Source organism: Lepus europaeus, chromosome 3 (genome assembly GCF_033115175.1).
Source record: "Lepus europaeus isolate LE1 chromosome 3, mLepTim1.pri, whole genome shotgun sequence".
NCBI classification, from domain to species: domain Eukaryota; kingdom Metazoa; phylum Chordata; class Mammalia; order Lagomorpha; family Leporidae; genus Lepus; species Lepus europaeus.
Genome location: NC_084829.1, coordinates 35,037,163 through 35,061,060, shown reverse-complemented (window position 1 = coordinate 35,061,060; position 23,898 = coordinate 35,037,163). Strand labels below are relative to the sequence as shown.

The window sequence follows — 23,898 nt, the reverse complement described above, 5'->3', positions numbered from 1 at the left end:
ACAGTGAGAGAGAGAGACAGAGAGAAAGGTCTTCCTTTTGCCATTGGTTCACCCTCCAATGGCCGCTGCGGTAGGCGCGCTGTGGCCGGTGCACCGCGCTGATCCAATGGCAGGAGCCAGATGCTTCTCCTGGTCTCCCATGGGGTGCAGGGCCCAAGGACTTGGGCCATCCTCCACTGCACTCCCGGGCCACAGCAGAGAGCTGGCCTGGAAGAGGGGCAACCAGGACAGGATCGGTGCCCCGACTGGGACTAGAACCCGGTGTGCCGGAGCCTCAGGCGGAGGATTAGCCTAGTGAGCCACGGCGCCGGCCTTCATGTCATATTTAAGAATTTGGAATGTTTTATGATTTATCCCCATGTTTTATTCTAAATATTTATGGTTTTAGCTCTGTGTTTAGGGTGTTGGTCCATTTTGAGTTAATTTTTATGTATGATATGTGAGGGTAATTCATGAGAACTGTTTTGATGGCAAAATTTCATGGAACCTTCATATTATATTTGTATCAACTGAAAACTGCTATGGGTTTCATATTATTTTATTTATTTATTTGAGAGACATACAGAGTGAATCAGAGAGAGAGATAATCTCCCATCTGCTGGTTCACTTCCTAAATGTTTGTAATGGCCAAAGCTGGGATGGGGCCAAAGCCACGAGCCTGAAGCTCAATTCAGGTCTCCCATGTGGGTGATAAAAACGCAACCACTTGAGCCATCATTCGCTGCTTCCCAAGGTTCATATTAGCAGAAAACTTGAATCAGGAGTACAACCCAGGTACTCTGATGTGGGACTTGGGCTTCTTTTAAAAAAAAAAAAAATTTTTATTTGAAAGAGTTAGAGGGAGAGACTCAGTGGAAATCTTCCAAACTCAGGCCTCTTAACCGCTAGACCAAATGCCCATCCCTCATAGTATTTTTTTAAATTATTCTGCATTGCATTAATCAAAGTAGAATCTGTATTATTTATGTAATTTTTCATTTTATCTGAAAGGGATGGAAGGAGAGAGAGAGAGAAAAAGGGATATCTTCATCCATTGGTTTATTCCCCAAGTGCGTGCAACTGTCAGACTGGGCCAAACTGAAGCCACGAGCCAGGAAATAAATCTGTGTCTCCCACATGGGTGGCAGGGACCCAAGGACTTGGGCTGTCACCTGCTGCCTCCTAGGGTGCACCTTAGCAGGAAGCTGGATTGGAATGGAGGAGCCAGGATTTGAATCAGGCACTCCAGCAGGGATGCAGGTGTCCCGAGTAGTGTCTTAACGTGGCACTGAATGCCTGCCCCAGTGTGTACATTTTAAAAGTAGTACCGGTAAGTATAAAACATGATTTTTTTCAGTCCGTGGGTTGGAATTAATTGGTGACTGTATATGGGTTCGTGGGTCTTTGGGTCCCTTTCTCAGAACTCCATTGTGTCTTCTGAGTCTGGAGATCACAGATTTTGTAGATGAGCATGTGGACATTTGGGGAGTAGAGCAGTGGATAGGAGGAGTTCTTTCTTGCATGCATTTTTTCTCTCTTTGCCTTTCAAAAAAAGTCTGGTTTTGTTTTATCTGAAAACAGTGGATATTTTTACTTCACATGTACACTGCTGAGTTAAAGTCTCACTGTTCTCTTAGAGCTGAGAATGGTGTGTTGTATTGACCCATGGTGATCTGATGGGACAGGAACTGGGACACAGAGGAGTGAGAAATTTGGAGGGGAAGGGTTGGACCATGGTGAAAATCCTGGCCAGCAGCCTCTTTCCTTTTGGTCACCTTTCTTCACGTTCATCAATGATAATCTTTTGTTTTTTGTCACCTTGACAGGTGTGTATTCTAAAGACTTTTGAATAGGGAGGAATAGAGAAGATAAATAGCTGAGAGTCAGGGGATAATGGCCACTGTTTCTGATTTTGCTCGATCATATGTCTATTTGTTCTAACAGAATGGATGCCAACTTATAAGAGGTAGTTTGGAGAGGTATAAACAAGAATGGGTCTGAGTTACTTTGATGTGTATGGTGTTTAAACTCTGAATCTGTCTGAATGTGCCTTTTCAAATTTTTAACCCCTCCCAACATGACCTCTGTGATTTCAGGTACTACTTGTGAGCAGTAGTCGCCATCCAGACCGATGGATTGTCCCTGGAGGAGGCATGGAGCCTGAGGAGGAGCCCAGTGTGGCAGCAGCCCGGGAAGTCTGTGAGGAGGTACGCATGAGGAGGAAGGGCACAGCTGTCCCTTGTGTTCCTGAGCCGGTCCTGCCTGTCTAGTGCTTTAATTTATCGCCATCCACTGAGTAAGCACACTCAGGATCGCAGAAAGCTGGCTCTTATGGTTTGTTTATGCCTTCTTGATTCAGGGGTGTTTGAGCTGTGATGTGGTAATATTTATCAGGCTCTGTATGGAGGAAGAGAGCTAATAGTAATGGTTTTATCTGATTATATGGGACAGTCCTTTGTGACTTCCCATGGGTCTCTTCTAGCATTGCTTCTTTTACCTGTGGCAAAGAGCAATAATAAAATAGGGGCCAGTGCTGTGGTGCAGCGGGTTAAAGCCCTGGTCTGCAATGCTGGCATCCTATATGGGTGCTGGCTCGAGTCTTGGCTGCTCCGCTTCCTATCCCGCTCTCTGCTTTGGCCTGGGAAAGCAGTGGAAGATGGTCCAAGTCCTTGGGCCCCTGCACCCGCATGGGAGACCCAGAAGAAGCTCCTGGCTCCTGGCTTTGGATCAGCACAGCTCCAGCCATTGCAGCTATCTGGAGAGTGAACCAGTGGATGGAAGACCCCCCCACCTCCGTGTGTGTGTATGTGTGTGTGTGTAACTCTTTCAAATAAATAAGTGGATTAAGCCACTGCTTGGGTCTCCCATATTCCCTATCAGAGTGTGTGGTTCAAGTCCCTGGCACTGTGTAGAAAGTTAAGCCTAGGGTCTGGCGCTGTGGCTGTGGCTGATCCTCCGCCTGCGGCGCCAGCATCCCATATGGGCACTGGGTTCTAGTCCTGGTTGCTCCTCTCCCAGTCCAGCTCTCTGCTGTGGCCCAGGAGGGCAGTGGAGGATGGCCCGGGTGCTTGGGCCCCTGTACCCGCATAGGAGACCGGGAAGAAGCACCTGACTCCTGGCTTCAGATCGGTGCAGCGCCAGTCGTGGCAGCCATTTGGGGAGTGAACCAACAGAAGGAAGACCTTTTTCTCTGTCTCTCTCTCTCACTGTCTGTAACTCTACCTGTCAAATAATCAAATCAAATCAAATAAAAAAGAAAGTTAAGCCTCTGCCTACAGTGCTGGCATCACATATGGGCACCAGTTTGAGTCCCAGCTGCATTGCTTCCCATCCAGCTCCTTGCTAATGCGCCTGGGAAAAGCAGCAGAAGATGAACTAAGTACTTGGACCCCTGCATCCATGTGAGATATCCAGAAAAATTTCCTGGTTCCAGGATTTGGCCTGGGCCAATCCTGGCCATTGTGGCCATTTGGGGAGTGAACCAGTGGATGGAAGATTCTCTCTCTGGCTTTCAAACAAATAAATAAATCTTTAAGGGGGGGGGTGGAGGTCCCACTATTCTGCTTCTGATTCAGCTTCCTGCTGATTCACCTGGGAGGCAGCAGATTGGATCCCTGCCACCCATATGGGAGACCTGGGCTCTTGACTTTGGCCTGGCCCATCCCTGGCTGTTGCAGGTGTTTGAGGAATGAACCAGTAGTTGGAAGATCTCTTTGACTGTCTCTACCCTCTCTCTCTACCTTTCAAATAAATAATAAATCTAAAAAACAAAAACAAGAAAACCAGAAGATAAAATCTTTAGAGTTTTTTTTTAAAGATTTATTTATTTGTTTGAAAGAGTTACACAAAAAGAGAAGGAGAGTCAGAGAGAGAGATCTTCCATCTGCTGATTCACTCCCCAATTAGCCACAATGGCCAGAGCTACACCTACCCAAAGCCAGGAGCCAGGAGCTTCCTCTGGGTCTCCCACATGGGTGCAGGGGCCCAGGGACATGGGCCATCTTCTGCTGCTTTCCCAGGCCATAGCAGAGAGCTGGATGGGAAGTGGAACAGCCGGGACCTGAACTGGCACCCATATGGGAATGCCGGCACTGCAGGTGGTGGCTTTACCGAATATGCCACAGTGCTGGCCCCATAGAGTTTATTTTGTTAGAAATGTACTTACATTGGAATGTACCAATACATGTTTATTTTATAATGTAAAAGACCAGATAAAATATAACTTTGAATTCAGATCCTTTATGCAGTCTCTGTTACAATTAGACTCTGTCATTATAAGGCAAAAGTAGCATAGACAATGCGTAACACAAGCGAATGGATGTGGCTATGTTCCAGGAAAGCTTTATTTACAAAACTAGCACTGAGCTGTAATCCGTCCGGAGTGTGGTTGTTGAAACATCAGCATCAGCCAGGAGCTTGTTGAAATGGGAACTCTGAGGCCCAGTTGAGGCCGAGTGCATGTGTAGCAGAATCTGGTTTTCTAGGCTCCCCAGCTGATTGTTAGAACCCACTTGCACTAGAGTGTGGAATTCTGACGAGTGTTCTGAGACTCCCTCCTGAAGGAGTTGTGGAGACAAATGGTTTCTGAGGGATGGATTCTGATTTGGCTGTCTCCACATCCATTCTAATCCCCTCTGATACAAAGAGACTTGAAAACAACAAAGGACTTTTCCCAGACTTGTAACAAGTGCAGCTAAGTCTCCTTGGTGTGGTGGAGGTTTGCCTAGTGTGAAGCACTCGTACAAGACTTGCAGATAGCTCAAGGAGAGAAGCAGGTTCTGTTGTGAGGGTAGCAGCCCTGTCGGCTCTGGTGGCACACACTTCGACAAGAGGAGATACGGTTCTGGAATTGGCAGCTGTGGTCTCAGCTTCCTGTTTGGCTGAGTGCTTTATTTGGCAGGGTCTCGATCCATCCTAGAGACAGCCGGTCCTTTGGCAGCCCAGTTGCGCAGTATTTAGGGAGTTGTCCTAGAACCGTGGGCTGCAATCTCTGTCTTTAGCTCTCCCAAAGATTCTGTAAATTCTTTTTATCCCTTAATAAATCTCTTAATCAGATTGCTTTCTACTGTCTGCAATTAAGAATCTTGATTAGTCCAGATGCCCTGGGAGTGGTGACTGCCAGTCCCGTCAGTGCTCCTGCTTGGCAGTGTTAACCTGCAATGAGTTGAGATGCTTTCACAGGGACTCTTCTAAAGGAAGGGTATTCAGTGGTCCACAGGAGAGCTGTGTGACCTCTAGTTTGTCAGTGGTTTAAATCAGACACACCAGAACCCATGGGAGAGGGCCGCTAGGGCAGATTCCGGTTCAGATCCAGAAGCTGCCTTCTGCATGGCTGTTGACTGAGATACAGAAATAAATAAATAAGGCACCTAAGTTTTGCTCTCAGTGCATTTTAACATCTCATGGAGAATACAAAGCAAATTGGAAATTATAATTTGAAAGTTAAGATTTGAAGGAGTAGTTAGTTCAGCAGCTAGAATAGCCACTTCTGGCACAAAGATTGGCTTCTAGGAAGTCATCTGTATGGTTTTGGACTTGCCGATTTAAAATTCTTCTATTTGGGAGCAAATATTTGGCACAGTGGTTAGAATGTTGCTTGGAACACCCACATCACACTTTGGAGTGCCTAGATCTGAGTCCTGGCTCTATTCATAATTCCAGTTTCCTGCTAACACATAACCTGGGAGGCAGCAGGTGATGGCTCAAGCAGTGGGTCCCTGCCACCCCTGTGGGAGACTCAGATGGAGTTCTGGGCACCTAGCTTCAGCCTGGCCTAGTCCCTGCTCCTGCAGGTATTTGGGGAGTGAACCAGCAGATGGAGCATCTCTGTCTTTATCTGTCTCTCTGCCTTTCAAATAAATGAAAATAAATATAAGTAAAAGTTTAAAATATGCAACAGATGAAGCTGCCACCTGCAATGCCTGCATCTCACAGTGGAGTGCCCATTCAGGCTCTCATCCAGCTTCCTGCTAATGCACCCAGGAAGGCAGTGGAAAATGGCCCAAGTACTTGGGCTCCTGACACCCTGTGGGAACCAGTGTGGAGTTCCTGGCTCCTGGCTTCAACCTGGCTCAACCCTGTTTGCCGTGGCCATTCAGAAAGTGAACCAGCGGATGGAAGATCCCTCTCCCCCTCCCTCCTCCTCTCATAAAACAGGAATGAAATACAGGGTGAACCTTTCTTTATTCTGAAGCAGAATCAGACCCTATTTTCCTATTGGGAATGAGAAATGCCTGAGGTACAGACAGGACTTGAGGGCCAAGTATGGTTCTGTGCTTTCTCTTCCTAGGTTCTGAACATCATAACCTTTGGCCCCTTCTGGAGGATCCCAAAGGTTTGACTGTTGAGTAAGTGTGGTAGGACCTGTTGGTGCATAATTTTGATTTAAATCCAGTTGGCTTCTGTAGGTTCTTAGATGCCTAAGACAAAAGTAATGTTTGACAGAGTTATGTTGCAATTTTGGGTTCAGGTAGGTTGTTCCAAGACCTGAAATAGAATGATGGTTCTGGAGAGAGAGCAAAGTTCAGAGATCTTGGTTGGAGAACTATGGCTGGAACCCAGTGGTTGTGCTTTTGTGGAACACGGTTTGGAGTTAGTGTGGGTCTCAGGGAAGCTGTTCTGTTGGGTATTACAGTGGAATGGTCCGTGGGTTACACAGGTGCATCTGAGATGTAGAAAACTGGATGATGGCAGCAGGAAATGCTTATAAATGAGATGATTCAGGTTCTTTAAATATTCTCATACTGTATATAAGGTTATTAAGATTTTAAACTTAATATCATAAGTTGGAAATAAAGTACTCAATTATACTTTTTAAAAAATTTTTTTTAAAGCCTCGCATTGTGGTGCAGTGGGGTAAGCCACTGCTTGCAATGCTGGCATCACATGTGAGCACCGATACATGTATCAGCTGCTCTCCTTCTGATCCACCTTCTGCTCATGCACCTGGGAAGGCAGTGGAGGATGGCCCAAGTGCTTGGGATCCTGCCACCCACATGGGAGACTCAGATGTAATTCCAGGCTCCTACTTCAGCCTGACCCATTCCCAGCCTTTGCAGCCATTTGGGGAGTGAACCAGCAGATGGATGATCTCTCTCTCTTCTCCCTCCCTCCCTCCCTCCCTCCCTCCATCTCTCTCTCTCTCTCTCTCTCTCTCTCTCTGTGTGTGTGTGTATGTGTGTGTGTGTCTGTGTCTGTCTGTAACTCTGCCTTTCAGATAAATATGTAAATCTTAAAACCAACTTTTCAAAAATTTGAGAGGCAGAAAGAGAAAGAACTCCCATCTACTGGTTCACTCACCAGATGCCTGAAATGATTGGGACTGGGCTGGGCCAAAGTAGGGAGCCAGCAACTCAATTACTTGAGCCATGGCTGATGCCTCCCAAGGTCCACACTAGCAGGAAGCTGGAGTCTGGAGCTGGAGCCGGAGCCAGGAATCAAACCCAGATACTTTGATGTGGGACACAGACTTCTTAACCATTAAATGCCTACTTCTCAAAGAATACTTTTCAAATTTGAGGTTATAAGGCTGGCAGTCGGGGCTGGTGCTGTGGTTAAGCTGCTGGCATCCCATATGGATGCCAGTTTGAGTTACAGCTGTTCCACTTCCAACTCCCTGCTAATAAACCTTAAAAGAAAAAAAAAAGATTGACAGTCTAATGATTCATAGTCTTATAAGCATTACAAAATCATAAATATGTCTGGGCTCTTTTATAAGAAAAATTTATACTGTGATTTTCATTTTTATGAAACATTCATATATTTAATTCTAAACATTTCCAGGACTGAAAGATTCTTAACCCTCCCCCGCAAAAAAAAAAAAAAAAAAAAAAACTAGAGACTGGTAATCTTGGTTGACCCTGTTTACTCTCGCTCCATCAAGACTCCAAAACTTGGCTGGCACCGAGGCTCACTAGACTAATCCTCCGCCTATGGTGCCGGCACCCCAGGTTCTAGTCCCGGTTGGGGTGCCAGATTCTGTCCCGGTTGCTCCTCTTCCAGTCCAGCTCTCTGTGGCCCGGGAAGACAGTGGAGGATGGCCCAAGTGCCTGGGCCCTGCACCTGCAGAGACCAGGAAGAAGCACTTGGCTCCTGGCTTCGGATTGCTGCAGCGTGCCGGCCAAAGCAGCCATTTTGGGGGGTGAACCAATGGAAGGAAGACCTTTCTCTCTCTCTCTCTCTCTCTCTCTCTCTCTCACTGTCCACTCTGCCTGTCCAAAAAAAAAAAAAAAAAGACTCCATAACTTCGTAAGGTTGGTGATGATCATGGAGTTCACAAAGGGTGGGAGTGGTGTTAAGCCAGCAATCTACAGCATCTGTTGTATTTGGCTAATTTTGTGCATCAGCCATAGTTATTTCCTTCATGCAGTCTTTGTGATTCCTCTCAGCAGGTTCATGATTTCTTGTGTGCTAGACTTTACACTCTGTAGTCAGGTACTATTCTTTCTTGCTTATTGTTGAATCCTTGGTGCCCAGCGCATAGCAAATGTTTAATAAAAAGAGGTGTTACAGTTATTGACCTGACTATTATAGCAGCTTCAGAAATGGGGTAGATGTGGGATAGACAGGCATGTTCTCCACATCCCTCAGTTAAGTGAGGAAGAGCATGACAGTAGCACAGCAGCTACTCAGCCAGTCTATACAAGCTAGGAGCTTGGGTCACAATGCTGTGGGCCTCACTTACGGTGAGTGAAAGACAGAATGCACGTTAGCTCAGGGAGCCTGGTCACACTCTCACTAGCTCAGACCTCTCTTCCATCATGGAGGAACTGAATCCTGGTCTCTCATGGGTGGCAGGGCACAAGTATTTGAGCCATGATTTCCCAGGGTATGCCATAGTAGGAAGCTGAAATCAGAAGCAGAGCCAAGATTCAAATCAGACACTCTGATATGGGATGTGGACATCTCAAGTGGTCACTTCCCCACTGAACCAAACTCCTGCTTAGGAGCATATAGTTATTTAATGACAAATACAAGTGGTTTTTTGGTTGTTTTTTTGTTTTTGTTTTTGTTTTTATAGGCAGAGTTAGACAGAGATAGAGAGAGAGAGAGATAGAAAGGTCTTCCTTCCATTGGTTTACCCCCCCAGATGGCCACCACGGCCAGCATACTGCACTGATCCGAAACCAGGAGCCAGGTGCTTTTGGTCTCCCTTGTGGGTGCAGGGCCCAAGCACTTGAGCCATCCTCCACTGCCTTCCCGGGCCACAGCAGAGAGGTGGAGGATTAGCCTATTGAGCCGCGGCGCCGGCCATTGCAAGTGGTTTAAGAAGCATGAAAATTGTTGAAAAACCAAAGAAGAAATATTTTTTATATTTGTTGTCTCTTGTGCCCCACTCACCTGTCTGTTGACTCTGTGTATCCCACATTCAGCCATCCTAAGAGGGACGTGATTGGTTGGTTGGTTGGATTTGCGTAGTTATAACTTCATGTAGTGTGGGTTGTTGGGCAGAGCTGCCCGCTGCATCATCAACTTCTGGCCATTTTGAAGATGTGTGCCTTACCTTTCCATTATTTGCTGGTGTCTTATACTTTTATTTATGCTCAGAGTGGCAAGGTCAAGTGCTATAAATCACAGCAACCTAGCTTAAGTACTGCTTGCCCCTGCTTTACTGAGGGTCCTGTGTATATAGTGAAATAATATTTACTCACATGGGAAAATGATTGCAATACATTCCTAAGTAATCAAAGCAGAATCAGAGTTTATGAGATGAAACCATTTGGTGAGGAAGAAATGCGTGTCTTCATTTGTAGAAGGAAGAATAGATAAAATTGCTTGGACACTCTCTGCCAGGCTGTTCAGCATATTGCCTCATTTAATCCTCCAGGAACCTGTGAGATACATTTCACAGGTGAAAATAAAAACTGAGCTTCAGTGAGATACATGATTTGCCCAAACAAATGTGCCCAGCTAGTGTGCTCAAGGTAAGATTTGAATCCAGGACATCTTGTTTTGACACCCATACTCTAATGCTATGCTCCTTGAAGGATGTCCACCAAAATGTTTGCAGTGGTTGCTTTGGGTTAGCTTGTGAGCTGTCAAGTTCTCTGTATTGAGCTTCTGTTTATTTTGTTAGTAGAAAAAGTCTGGTAAATATGAACAGAAAAAGATTATTAAATAGTTCAACTTGGCATTATCAGACCTAACTTTCATTAAACTCCACCTGTTCTAAAGCTTTGTTGAATTCAGCTTCAGAGTTTCAGTGTATTGGCTGAAATTTCAGAAACAGATAAACCTGTTGCTAAATCAGCAGCAGCCACATTTAAACAAAGGGGTAAAACATTCCCCTTTGCTAACTGGCTTCTGTTGTTTCTGCTGCTTATAGTCAAAATCTTCTTATGGTGACCCATCATGGGCCTAGAGGGACCAGGCATTCTCCTAGGACCTGCCTGGGCCTTGGTCACAGTGCATCTCTAGCTCGGGACAGCCAAGGTTTGTGGGAGCCAGCCATGAGACAGTCTCTCTGGAATAAAAAGAAAAGCATCTCTTTGTGTGGGATTCAGAACTGTTCTTTCTTCCTAATTCAATGGGGAAGGTAAAACTCTTCGCTGACAAGGAGAAAACAGAGAAGCTGGGTCTGAAACTGTTCTGCCCCCTGTTCCTCTCTTCATTTCCTTTTCTTTGACTCCTTGTCACCTTAGCCAAACCAGAGGCATTGTCACAAAGACACAGAACATCTGAAGAGAGACAGAAGGAGGGAGGGATGTGCATGCCGTGTTTGCAGACCTGGTGGTAAGCCCGTGACATGGACCAGCTTAGGACAGTGTGTACTCTGACTGCCTTGCTTGTGTCCCTCACATCACACCTCTCTGCTACTCCCCTGGCTCTTAGCACCTGTTCTTAGCCATATAAACTATCTTGGAAGTATCTTCAGGGTAGGAATGTATCCTTAGACACTCCTGCACCTTGCTGCCTTTCCTCAAGGTTTTTTTGGTTTGTTTGTTTGTTTGTTTTTTAAAGATTTATTTATTTTGGAAGAGTTGATGAGAGAGAGAGAGAGATGATATCGTCCATCCATTGATTCACTCCCCAGATGACCACATCTGTCAGCCCAGGGCCAGGCTGAAGCCAGGAACTTCCTCCACACCTCCCACATGGGTGGCTGGGCCCAGGTAGTTGGGCCATCTTCCACTGCTTTCCCAGGGCATTAACAGGGAGCTGGATCAAAAGTGGAGCAGCCGGGACTTGAACCAGCACCCACATAGGATGCTGGCATTGCAGGCGACAGCCCAACCTACTATGACACGATGCCAACCCCGTCTTCAAATTTTTAGTACACTGCCATACGTAAAATAAAAACGTCACAGCAGGTATGGGCTTCATTCACCTTTGTTGAAGACAATTTTCCATTGTCTAGCTACCTTAATAGAATATCCTAAGGTTGCCTTCCTCAACTGCTCAGAACTGTTCTCAGTGATCTCCAGCCCCAACTAATCAACCTCACAGCAGTCCGTCAGGAACTTAATGTAACCCTTCTTGATCCCATCTGTATTTTCAGGTATGAACATAGGAAATGCCATAATGATTTTATTTTTAAAATCTGTTTTCTCATCCTGGTTCTGTACCATGCATTCTCTGTCCTGCAAAGAATGGTTGTGTTCTTTTATATATGTGTGTATCATAGCAGCCAGAAGTCCATATGGTATCTCAGAACTGTTTCTAACAGGAAAGTTATTCACGTCTCTTGTTATACAGGAGAACATTTTTTTTTTAAAGTGTGTGTCTACTTGGAATAATTTAAGAAATTCTTTTTGTTACTCTTTTTATAGCTTATAAATGTTTGGCTCTATTTGGAGTTAGGGAAAAGTTATGGCTCAGTGTGACTGTGTTGTATTTTCTTTTTTTTTTTTTTTAAAGATTTATTTATTTATTTGAAAGTCAGAATTACACAGAGAGAGGAGAGGTAGAGAGAGAGAGAGGGGTCAAGAGAGGGGTCAAGAGAGGGAGGGGGGGAGGAAGAGGGAGAGAGAGAGAAGGGTCTTCCATCCACTGGTTCACTCCCCAGTTGGCCACAATGGTCGGAGCTGTGCTGATCCGAAGCCAGGAGCCAGGAGCTTCTTCCCGGTCTCTCACGTGGGTGCAAGGGTCCAAGGACTTGGGCCATCTTCCACTGCTTTCCTGGGCCATAGCAGAGAGCTGGACAGGAAGTGGAGCAGCAGGGTCTCGAACCAGCACCCATATGGGATGCGGGCACTTCAGGCCAGGGCGTTAACCTACTGCGCCACAGCACCGCCCCCCCCCCCCTTTTTTTTTCTTTTTAAAGATTTATCTATTTATTTGAAAGGAAGAGTTACCGAGAGGGAGCAATATCTTCCATTTGCTGGTTCACTCCCCAAATGGCCGCAACAGCTGGGGCTGGGCCAGGCAGAAGTGAGGATCTGGAACTCCACCCTGGTCTCCTGTGGGTGCAGAGGCCCAAGGGCGATCTTCCCCTGCCTTCCCAGGTGTATTAGCAGGAAGTTGGATCAGAAGTGGAGCAGCCAGGACTTGAACCAGTGCCCATATGGGATGCAAGGGATGGCTTGCACACAATGCCACCCCCTGACTGTTGTATTTTCATCTTTATTTATTTATTTATTTATTTATTTATTTATTTGAGAAGTAACAGAGAGGAAGAGACAGAGAGAAAGGTCTTTCATCCGCTGGTTCACTCCCCAAATGACTACAATGGCTGGAGCTGATCCGATCTGGAGCAAAGAGCCAGGAGCTGCTTCTATGTCTCCCACGTGGGTGTGGGGGCCATATGGGATGCTAGCATTCCAGGTGGCAGCTTCACTAGCTATACCATAAAATGGCTTCCAGAAGCATGAATATTTAAATCCAGAACTTGAATCACAAAATATATATCATTCATTAACAAAGCTTAAAATATGAATAACTTACCAAGAATATTTTCAGTTATTTCGATATAAGTGAAACAGTTTTGGGGAGTTATGAAGGAAGTAATTTTGTAGACTGGGGTCTCCAACTCATCAGCTTATAGAGGAGTAGACAGACAGTGGTTGAGGAGTAGTTGACAGTGGGTGAGGTTCTGACCTAGTGAGGAGAACCTGTCCTAGCTGGGAGGGTGGCCTCCGCTGAGACTCTGCCAGTAATTGTCAAGATGAGACCCACTGTGTGGGATTAAAACGTCATACTGGAGACTGACATTTGGCACAGCAGTTAGCGTGTCCTTTGGGATTCCGCATCCCATGTTGGAGTACTTGTGTTTTAGTTCCAGCCCCTTTTCTGATTATAGCTCCCTGCTAATGTGCACTCTGGGAGGTAGCAGGTAACGGCTCAGGTGGTTGGGTCTGGGAGACCCGGATGGACTTCCAGGCTTCTGGCTTTGTCCTGGCCCACCTCCGGCTGTCAGTTGGCGTTTCAGGAGAGGATCACTGGGTTGAAGATCTTTCTCTCTCTCTCTCTCTGCCTTTCAAATACCTTGGTGTTAAATTGGAAATTACATAGAAAAGTAATCAATATCATGCAGGATCTCTGTCATTAATGTGCTGTACACTGTTATTTAATGCTATAACTAGTACTTCAACAGTATTTTTTCACTTTATGTTGCTATGTGAGGGCAAACTGTTGAAATCTTTATATATACTAAACTGATTTTCTGTATATAAAGAGAATTGAAAATGAATCTTGATGTGAATGGAAGGGGAGAGCGAGTGGGAAAGGGGAGGGTTGCGGGTGGGGGGGAAGCCTTTGTAATCCATAAGCTGTACCTTGGAAATTTATATTCATTAAATAAAAAAAAAGAAATATTTTTAATGTGTCTTCTAAAGTAAAATCTTCAAAATGTTAATGTAATATATGTATATGGATTAAAAGACACTAATGGGCCGGCGCCGCGGCTCACTAGGCTAATCCTCCGCCTTGCGGCGCCGGCTCACCAGGTTCTAGTCTCGGTCGGGGCACCGATCCTGTCCTGGTTGCCCCTCTTCCAGGCCAGCTCTCTGCTGTGGCCCGGGAGTGCAGTGGAGGATGGCCCAAGTGCTTGGGCCCTGCACCCCATGGGAGACCAGGAGAAGCACCTGGCTCCTGCCATTGGATCAGCGCGGTGCACCGGCCACAGCACGCCTACCGCGGCGGCCATTGGAGGGTGAACCAATGGCAAAAGGAAGACCTTTCTCTCTGTCTCTCTCTCTCACTGTCCACTCTGCCTGTAAAAAAAAAAAAAAAAAAAAAAAAAAAAAAGACAAAAGACACTAATGGACTGGCACTGTAGTACAGTGGGTGAGGCTGGCTGTAATGCTGGCATCCCATGTGAGTGCAAATTCAAGTTCTAGCTGCTCCACTTATGATGCAGCTCCCTACTAATGCTCCTGGGAAAGCAGTAGAAGAGAGCCCAAATATTTGGGCTCTTGCCATCCTTGTGGGAGACCTGTATGGAGTCCCAGGCTACTGGCTTTTGTCTGGACCAGCCCTGGCTATTGCAGCCATTTGGTCGGTGGACCAGCAGATGGAGGGTCGGTCTCTCTCTCTCTCCCCCTCCCTCCTTCTGTTTCTCCCCTACTCTATAATTTTGTCTTTCAAATCATAAATAAATAATTTTTTTTTAAAAGACCTTAACGATCATAGTGGTAGTGTGTTCTAGGTCTTTACTTACTTTACATTGAACTGTGTACCCATTCAACTACAGTCTCATAGAAGGAAAGAGTTTTCTTTTTTCAGTCTCCTAATTAATAAGTGAAGGCAAGTAAAGATTTTAAACCTTGTGACTATCTCACTGTTTAATGGAAATGTTAAAATGAGAAAATCTATCTAGATGTACATGCTGGAAATCGAGGGATTATGAGTCAACCCCATTTATTTATCAACAGGTGTTGTTTAGATGCCTTTCTCCAAATTTTCATTATTTAATTTAATAAGAATTTTTAAATACATGAATATGAATGACTAGTATTAACGTTCAAGTGTGGTTGTATGTACCCAGTAAATTAAACATAGGTACAAAATAGGCAAAGGATTTTTCCATGTGTTTGACATTTTCAAAATAAAAAGGTGCGGCGAAAAGAGGCACAAATACTTTTGATATGCCCACCACATTCAAGAGTCTAAGCTGGAGACCATGAAGTACCATGAATGATAGCTGCCACTCATACCAAGACAGGCCATTTGTCCACTTATCCTTGGTGTACATTTCATGTGAGGAACCATCTTTATCCTACTCTTCCAGGAAAAGCATATGTGTACACAGAAATATAACAAAAAAAATTGAAAACTTATTGTTAGAAAAAATAATTCTGACTCTATGAAGTGAACAGAGAAAATGTGTAAAATCTGGTGCAAGGCAGCTTTACATTGGAGGACAGTGAATCTCACGGATGTTTGGTGTTACCTTTCAGGCCTGTCAGTCAGTTGGTATTGAATCTCCTGTTTCTGGCAGCTGAGAACTTAGCAAAGGTCCTCCCCTCTCAGTTACAGTTCAGAGATGAAAGGAAACCTTGGCACAGATGTGGCTTCCAGTGATGGGCCTGGCTGAGGTGCAGTTCTGATGATCCTCCGCTCACATGGCTGGGCATGCTTCACCTCTGGCCCAGAGCATGGACACTTCTCTCAAACAGTTCTGCTCCAGGCTCCTAGAAGATGGCTGCTTCTGGGTCATTGCCATGATTACTTCTAGAACCATCCTGAAGATGTTTGCGTTTTTAGAGACTATCATTCCAGCCTTTGCAAAAATTGTTATAAAAATTGATTTTCATTTTATTTGAAAGACAAAGGGAAGAGAAATCATTTGTCTCCTGGTTCATTCTTCAAATGCTTGCAGCAGCCAGGAGTGGGCCAAGATAAAGCCAGGAGCATGGAACTCCATCTGGGTCTCCCACATGGATGGCAGGAACCCAGGCACTTGAGCCATTCAGGGTGCACATTAGCAGGAAGCTGGATCAGAAGCTGAGTAATAGGGACTTGAACCAGGCACTCTGATGTGGTATACAGATGTCCCAATTGGTGTCCTAATTGCTGAGCCAAACATCTACCCAAAAAAAGTCTTACTGGTTTATGAAAAGTTGTGTCATGTGGTGTTATATTTGTGTTAGTGACCATTTTAGTCTAAATATTTAGGGTTTTTAACTAGGAATATCTTTAGGGGTGCTCTGTAAAATATTAACCTTAAAAATAGAAAGGAGGACCAGCATTATGGCATAGCAGGTTGGGGCACTGCCTGTGCTGGCATCCCATAAGGGCACTGATTCAAGACCAAGCTGCTCCACTTCCAATCCAAATCTCTGCTAAAAGCCTGGGAGAAGGGCCAGTGCTGTGGCATAGTTGGTAAAGCTGCTGCCTGCAATGCTGGCATCCCATGTGGGTACCGGTTTGAGTCCTGGCTGCTCCTCTTCTGATCCAGCTCTCTGCTGTGGCCTGAGAAAGCAGTTCATGATGGCTGAAGTCCTTGGGCCCGTGCACCCTCATGGGAGACCCGGAAGAAGCTCCTGGCTCCTGGCTTTAGATAAGCACATCTCCCACCATTACACCCATCTGGGAGTGAACCAGCAGATGGAAGATCTCTCTCTGCCTCTGCCTCTCAGTACCTCTGCCTTTCAAATAAATAAATTAAAAAATAAATAAATAAATTTAGCCGGCGCCGCGGCTGAATAGGCTAATCTTCTGCCTTGTTTCACTGGCACACCGGGTTCTAGTCCCGGTCGGGGCGCCGCATTCTGTCCTGGTTGCCCCTCTTCCAGGCCAGCTCTCTGCTGTGGCCAGGGAGTGCAGTGGAGGATGGCCCAAGTGCTTGGGCCCTGCACCCCATGGGAGACCAGGATAAACACCTGGCTCCTGCCTTCGGATCAGCGTGGTGCGCTGGCTGCAGCGCGCCGGTCGCAGCGGCCATTGGAGGGTGAACCAACGGCAAAAAGGAAGACCTTTCTCTCTGTCTCTCTCTCTCACTATCCACTCTGCCTGTCCAAAAAAAATAAATAAATAAATTTTAAAAAAGAAAAAAAAAGAATGGAGATGAAGGCAGTTGTAAAAGGGCGATACCGTTTTTTTAACCAAGATGGTCATGTGTGTGGTGTTTTGTTTGTTTTTTTTTTTTTAAGATTTATTTGAAAGTCAGAGTTACAGAGAGAGAGAGAGGGAGAGAGAGATCTTCCTTCCACTGGTTCACTCCCCAAATGGCTGCAACAGAACCTTCATCTGGGTCTCCCATGTGAACGGCAGGGGTCCAAACACTTGAGCCACCTTCCATTGCTTTCCCAGGCCATGAACAGGATTGGAAGTGGAGCAGCCAGGACAAGAATTGCCCGTGTGGAATACCGGCATTGACGGTTGTGGCTTTACATGATATACCACAACTCCGGCCCCTCATGATGTGTTTTAACTGAGATTTATGAGAGCTGAAAGATAAGTAGTCAACTGTTTATGACCAGGGGACCAGCAGAGTTTTCTGGGTGCAGAGCTGAAGAAGGACACCACCGGCAGATCCTGAGACTTGAGAAGCCTGAGGGGTGTGCCTGTCTATATAGGGACTGTGATGTCAGGTGGAATTTATTTTTATGGGGTCATAGAAACACATTGTTGGGAAGGACATCAAGAGCTGATCTAGTCTATATCTATGCTTTTGGTCAAACAGAACTAAATCTACACCGTTTGATCTTTATTTCTTCCTTTTGAATATGTGCATGTGAAAGAGACTCTTCTATGTTGTATCAGTGAGTAATTTTAAAAAATACTTTTGTTAGTTAAAAAAATTACCTTTAATGTCATCCAACAGTGAGATGCCACTAGATTTAACCTGTTAGTATGATTAAAATAAAAAAGAAATGCCATTCAAAGAGTGAGAAAGGTAATTGCAGTTTATTGCTGCTGTAAGATAAACTGTTCATCTATTATGTGAATTAAAATATGTGCTATTAAATGTTTCAGAAAAAAGCAAGATGACCTTTTTAGTAATGTTTGGCAAAGTGGACTTACTTTTGGTCACGTCAAACTGAAATGGACAGTTCTGCCTTTAAAATAAAAGCAGGAGAACTGAGGAACCGTCAGGGGAGAGCACCAGAGTCACTGACGACTGCTGACCCAGCTTTTCTTAAGTGTTTGGTCCCTCCCTCCTTTTAAAACCCATCTTTCAGTCCTGATTTTTCAGATTTTCAGGTAGTCTGGAAGGCTGTATGATCCACCTTCAGTAATTGCAAATTCAAAAAAAGCATAAGATTCCATTTAAATACACTTATCTGTCCCGTCCCCCCTTAAGGTGGTCACATATTTTAATTGGGGAAAAAAAAATAAAAGGCTGCCACCTCTCACGACCTCTGTGACATATTTTGTGAGAAGAGAAATACAATTACTTTTTTTTTTTAAAGATTTATTTATTTGAAAGAGTTACAGAAGAGAGGAGAGGCAGAGAGAAAGAGAGAGATAGAGACAGAGAGACAAAGAGAGAGATCTTCCATCCACGGGTTCACTCCCCAATTGGCCGCCACGGCCGGAGCTGCACCAATCCGAAGCCAGGAGCCAGGAGCTTCCTCCCGGTCTCCCACACGGGTGCAGGGCCATCTTCTCCTGCTTTCCCAGGCCATAGCAGAGAGCTGGATTGGAAGTGGAGCAACCAGGTCTTGAACCAGCGCCCATATGGGATGCCGGTGCTTCAGGCCAGGGCATTAACCTGCTGTGCCACAGCGCCAGCCCCCAGAAATACCATTACTTTTAGATTCTGAAATAATTTTCCCCCTGAAAAAAAAATTTTTTTTGACAGGCAGAGTGGACAGTGAGAGAGAGAGACAGAGAGAAAGGTCTTCCTTTGCCGTTGGTTCACCCTCCAATGGCCGCCGCGGTAGGCGCGCTGCGGCCGGCGCACCGCGCTGATCCGAAGCCAGGAGCCAGGCGCTTCTCCTGGTCTCCCATGGGGTGCAGGGCCCAAGCATTTGGGCCATCCTCCACTGCACTCCCGGGCCACAGCAGAGAGCTGGCCTGGAAGAGGGGCAACCGGGACAGAATGCAGCACCCCGACTGGGACTAGAACCTGGTGTGCCGGCGCCGCAGGCGGAGGATTAGCCTGTTGAGCCATGGCGCCGGCCTAACTGATGTCTTTTTAACCACTGATGTTTAAGGTCATTATTGATATAGTTAGAGTAGAACCTACTGGTTTCTATGTATTATCTTTGTCTTTGTTCCTGATTTTGTTTTCTATGCCTTTTGTATTTTTTAAGTGTTTATTTTTATCTTTAATCTACTTGGCAGAGAGAGAGAGAGAGAGAATGAGAATCTCCATCTTCTGTCAAGTTGTTCACTCCCCAAATGCCAACAACAACACTGTTTGCAATAGTATCAAAGCTAAAATGCTTTGCTATAACATAATGTAGTGTAAGACCTTTTACAGTAAAAATAATAGAACTTTATTGAAGAAATCAAGACCTGAAATACATGAAGAGATTTAGTCTGTTCTTAGATGGGAAGACTAAATATTGTGACTATGTGTGTTTTTCTTGAATTACTCTAACTATTCAATAATAAAAACCAATATTCTGGGGCCAGTGTTGTGGCACAGAGAGTTAAGCCACCGCATACAACGCCAGCATCCCATAGGAGTGTCATTCAAATCTCTGCTGCTCCACATCCGACCCAGCTCCCTGCTGTTACGCCTGGGAAAGCAGCCAATGATGGCCCGAGTGCCTGGGCCCCTGCACCCAAGGTGGAGACTCTGCTGGAGTTCCAGGCTCCTGGCTTTGGCCTGGCCCAGCCCCAGCTATGTTGGCCATTTGGGGAGTGAACAAATGAGTGGAAAATCTCTCTCCCTCTCTCTGTGTCTCCCTCTTGAAACGCTGCTTTTCAAATATATAAACCTTTTTTTTTTTTTAAATATAACAATATCCAAAAGGGATTTTTCAAGAAATCTGGAAAACTAACTTTTGAGATTTATATGGGAGAGTGAAGGTACAAATAATGGCTTAGAAGCTTTTGAAAAAGAAAAACAGAAAAGAGAACAGAGACTTCTTTTCCAGGTATTAAGATAAAGCTGCATTAGTTAAAATCATGTGCTGTTAGTACATAAACTAACAATTAGATTAGCAGAGTGGGATAGTAATTTACACAGCTCTATTCTGGAGGTCCCTAAATCATTGGTTACCTGGGAATAAATTATAGGTAGATAATAGTATAAAATCCTCAGACTTTTAGGAAATAAATAGGAGACAAACTTAATATCATTGGATGAGAGATGTTTCTTAAGACACCAAGCACCCCATAGTAAGCAGTGTAGCTCAGCAGGTCAAGCTGCTGCTTGAGACGCCAGCAGCATTCCGTACTTGAATGCCAGTTCAAGTCACGGTTATTCCATGCTTCCAACTCAGCTTCCTGCTAATGCACCTGGGAGATAGCAGATGCTGACCCAAGTACTTGAGTCCCTGCCATCCATGTGGGAGACCCAGACAGAGTTCCTAGCTCCTGGATTTGGCCTGTGCTGACCCTAGGTGCAGGCATTTGGGGTGTGAGCAGTAGATGGATGCTCCCTCTCTGTCTGTCTCTCTCTCTCCCTCTGTCACTCTGCCTTTGAAATAATACTGAACACAAAAGGGAAAGATAAGTAAAATCAAGTTTGTCTAATAATACATGTTCAGCAAAGAACATTAGGGGTCAGTGCTCTGATACCACAGATTAAGCCATGGCCTGCAGTGCTGACATCCTGTATGGGCGCTGGTTTGAGTCCTGGCTGCTCCACTTCAGATCCAACTCCACTTTCTGATGTGTCTGGGAAAGCAGTGAAGGATGACCCAAATCTTTGGGCCCTGCACCCATGTGGGAGACTTGGAAGAAGCTCCTGGCTCCTGGCTTCAACCTGGCCCAGCCCAGTCACTGCAGCCATTTGGGGAGTGAACCAGAGGATGGGAAGATTGATCGCTCTCTCTCTTTCTTTCGCTCGCTCACTTTCTCCTTCTCTCTGTCTTTCAAATAAATAAATCATTTTTAAGAAGCAAAAGACCATTGAAAACAGAGTAAAAGACAAGTGCCAATTGGGAGAAAATATTTACTACAAAATGTAGGATCACAAGATACAAATACTTCTGTAGATCTTTCAGATGGTCTCAGTCAAGTAAGAAATATTAGAACACAGTACTGTCACCCTAGCCATGGGACTATGTTCCATGACCTGCAATGGATGCCTGGACCTGCACATGGTACTGAACCCTATATAAATGATGTTTTTTTCCTATAGATACATATTTAGGATAAAGTTTAATTTATAACTTAGGGTCAGAAAGAGATTAACAACTAACAGTAAAACAGATGAGTTACAACAGTATGCTATAATAAAAGTTAGGTGAATATCGTCTCTCAAAAATGTATATATATATTTTTAAAGATTTATTTATTTATTTGAAAGTCTGAGTTACACAAAGAGAAGAAGAGGCAGAGAAAGAGAGAGATTTTCCACTCCCCAAATGATCATAATGGCCAGGAGTCAGGAGCTTCCTCTGGGCCTTCCATGTGGGTGCCCAAGCACTCGGGCCATCCTCCACTGCCTTCCCAGGCATACCAGCAGGGAGCTGGATCTGCAGTGGAGCAGCCAGGTCTCAAAACTGGTGCCCATCTGGGATGCTAGTGTCGCAGGCAGCAGCTCTACCAGCGATGCCATAACACTGGCCCAACACTGGCCCTTCTGACCACAGCTGCAAGTAACTGCAACCTTGAAATGTGAAATGTGGATGTGTATAATATACATGTCCCAGAAGAGGAGATCTGAATGTCCACTGAACATAGGACAGGATAAACAATTTCAGGTTTTTTTTTTTTTTAAGATTTATTTATTTATTTGAGAGTCAGAATTATACAGAGAGGAGAGGCAGAGAGAGAGAGAGAGAGAGAGAGAGAGAGAGAGAGAGCGGTCTTCCATCTCTGGTTCACTTCCCAATTGGCCACAATGGCCGGAGCTGTGCCGATCCAAAGCCAGGAGCCAAGAACTTCTTCCGTGTCTCCCACGTGGGTGCAGGGGCCCAAGGACTTGGGCCATCTTCTGCTTTCCCAGGCCATAGCAGAGAGCTGGATTGGAAGTGGAGCAGCCGGGTCTCGAACCGGCGCCCATATGGGATACCGGTGCTTCAGCCAGGGTGTTAACCCACTGCGCCACAGCGCTGGCCCCAACAATTTCATTTTTAAAAATGATTTAATGCAATTTCAAATTTATTATGTTGATCAAAAGAAAGAAAGAAATAGAAGGAAGGAGAATGGCAAACAATAAATTCCAAGTATTGCAGAGAAACAGGAGTGATGGCAGCTTGTCTACTGCTTGTATATTTGAAGAGTGGATAACTTTGCTGAATAACAAACTATTCCAATTTTTAGTGACTTGAAATACTAAATATTTATTGCTGCCCGTGCATCAGCTTCTGGTATCAGCTGGACTGTTCAGAAATCTGAGCCTGCTCTGGGTCAAGTAGGCAGCTCCTCTGATGTTGGCTCCACTGTCCGAGTTTGGCGGTTAGATGGCTGTGGGTTGCTCTGTGAGACAACTATAGTCTTTCAACCTTTAGGAAGCTAGCTCAGGCTTGTCCACATGCCATGGCAGAGTTCCAGCAGAAAAGGTAGAAACACCAAGGTATCTTGAGACCTGGCTTGGAACTGATACCCCATTGTTCTGTATTCTGTTGAGCAAAGCAAGTCACAGGTGAGCCTAGATACAGGAAGGAGCAAGTAGATCCTATCTCTGGGTGTGCACACAATAATAAATGCTTAATATTTTAAGCCACAGCACTTTGGAAGAGCCACAGAATCACATTTCAAAGGACATAGATGCAGGGATAGATGAAGAATGGAAACCATTTCTGCAGTTGATCTACACCAGAGAGCAACTTGATAATATCTGGGGAAATGGAAGTTTAGTCAGTTAGAGCAACTCTTATGCATGGGAACAAGGAGATCTCCAGTAGGGTTTTTTTGAGCAGCATTTTTTATAACAGCAAAACTAAATAGACAAATGACTGGATTAATTTTGATAAGTTCCCAAAATAAATGAATGGCCAGCAATTAAAGTGCATTAACTAGAACTACATGCATCAGTATAGCTAAAACTCTGAAATATAATATTGATGAGGAGAGTTTCAGAAGGTATGTGCTTTTTTAAAAAATTGAATAGAGAAACTTACAGAAAATATCATATACTATAAATGGGGGATATGCAGCCGAGTTGTAAAAGCATGAGGACATGAAGAGAATGATGAACACCAAATGCAAGTGGCGAGTTATTTATTAATTTGAAAAGTAGAGTTACAGAGAGAAAGAGAGACAGCGTTTCCATCCACTGGTTCACTCCCCAATTGGCTGCAACAGCCAGACCTGGGCCGGTCCAAAGCCAGGATCCAGGAACTTCCTCCAGGTCTCCCACATGGATGGAGGGGCCCAAGGGGCTTTCCGAGGCACATTAGCAAGGAGCTGGATCAGAAGTAGAGCAGCTGGGGCTGTGCCACAACGCGGCCCCTGTTTTATTTCTTTAACCAAAAAAAAAAAAAAAAAAAAAAAAAGAAGAAGTAAACAACACAGTTTGTTCATATTTGACAAAAACTGCCAGTAACAATATGAATGTTTCTTTTTCTTTTTTTTTTTTTTTTTTTTGAGGTTTGAAATATTTTGTTGAAAGATAAAAACGAAAGTCGAACGCTTTCCTTATACTTCCCATTTACTGCTGTCTTCAGTAATTAATGACCAGGCTCGGCAGGTACCTGACAGTTATGTGCATTGACTGTCGTATTTTGTTCTTGGCCTCCTTATACAGACACTTGCATTAGAGCTGTTCCCCTGAACTCCTTCTAGGAGTGGACTTGCTGCTTTCAAAAGGAAGCTTGTCTACAGTACTGTAGCTGTCTGGAGATACTTGGGTCTTCGTCAGAAAGCTACCTTTTAATCGGGGAAGAAGTAGCAGGGACTCCTCAGCCAACTGAAAGTGGCTTTCCGCCTGTCTTGTATTGTTCTCGTGGTAAGTGCAGGGGTGGCCAGTGC

General features: G+C 44.9%; 1 protein-coding gene across 1 annotated transcript in view; it reads left to right on the top strand.

The window, feature by feature from the left end:
- Positions 1-23,898, top strand: part of NUDT3 (nudix hydrolase 3) — a 92,638-nt gene that overhangs the window by 51,029 nt on the left and 17,711 nt on the right. Inside the window, exon 2 of the mRNA XM_062185979.1 lies at positions 2,076-2,186. Coding sequence (XP_062041963.1) covers positions 2,076-2,186 — 111 coding nt within the window. The remainder of the gene's footprint in view (positions 1-2,075; positions 2,187-23,898) is intronic.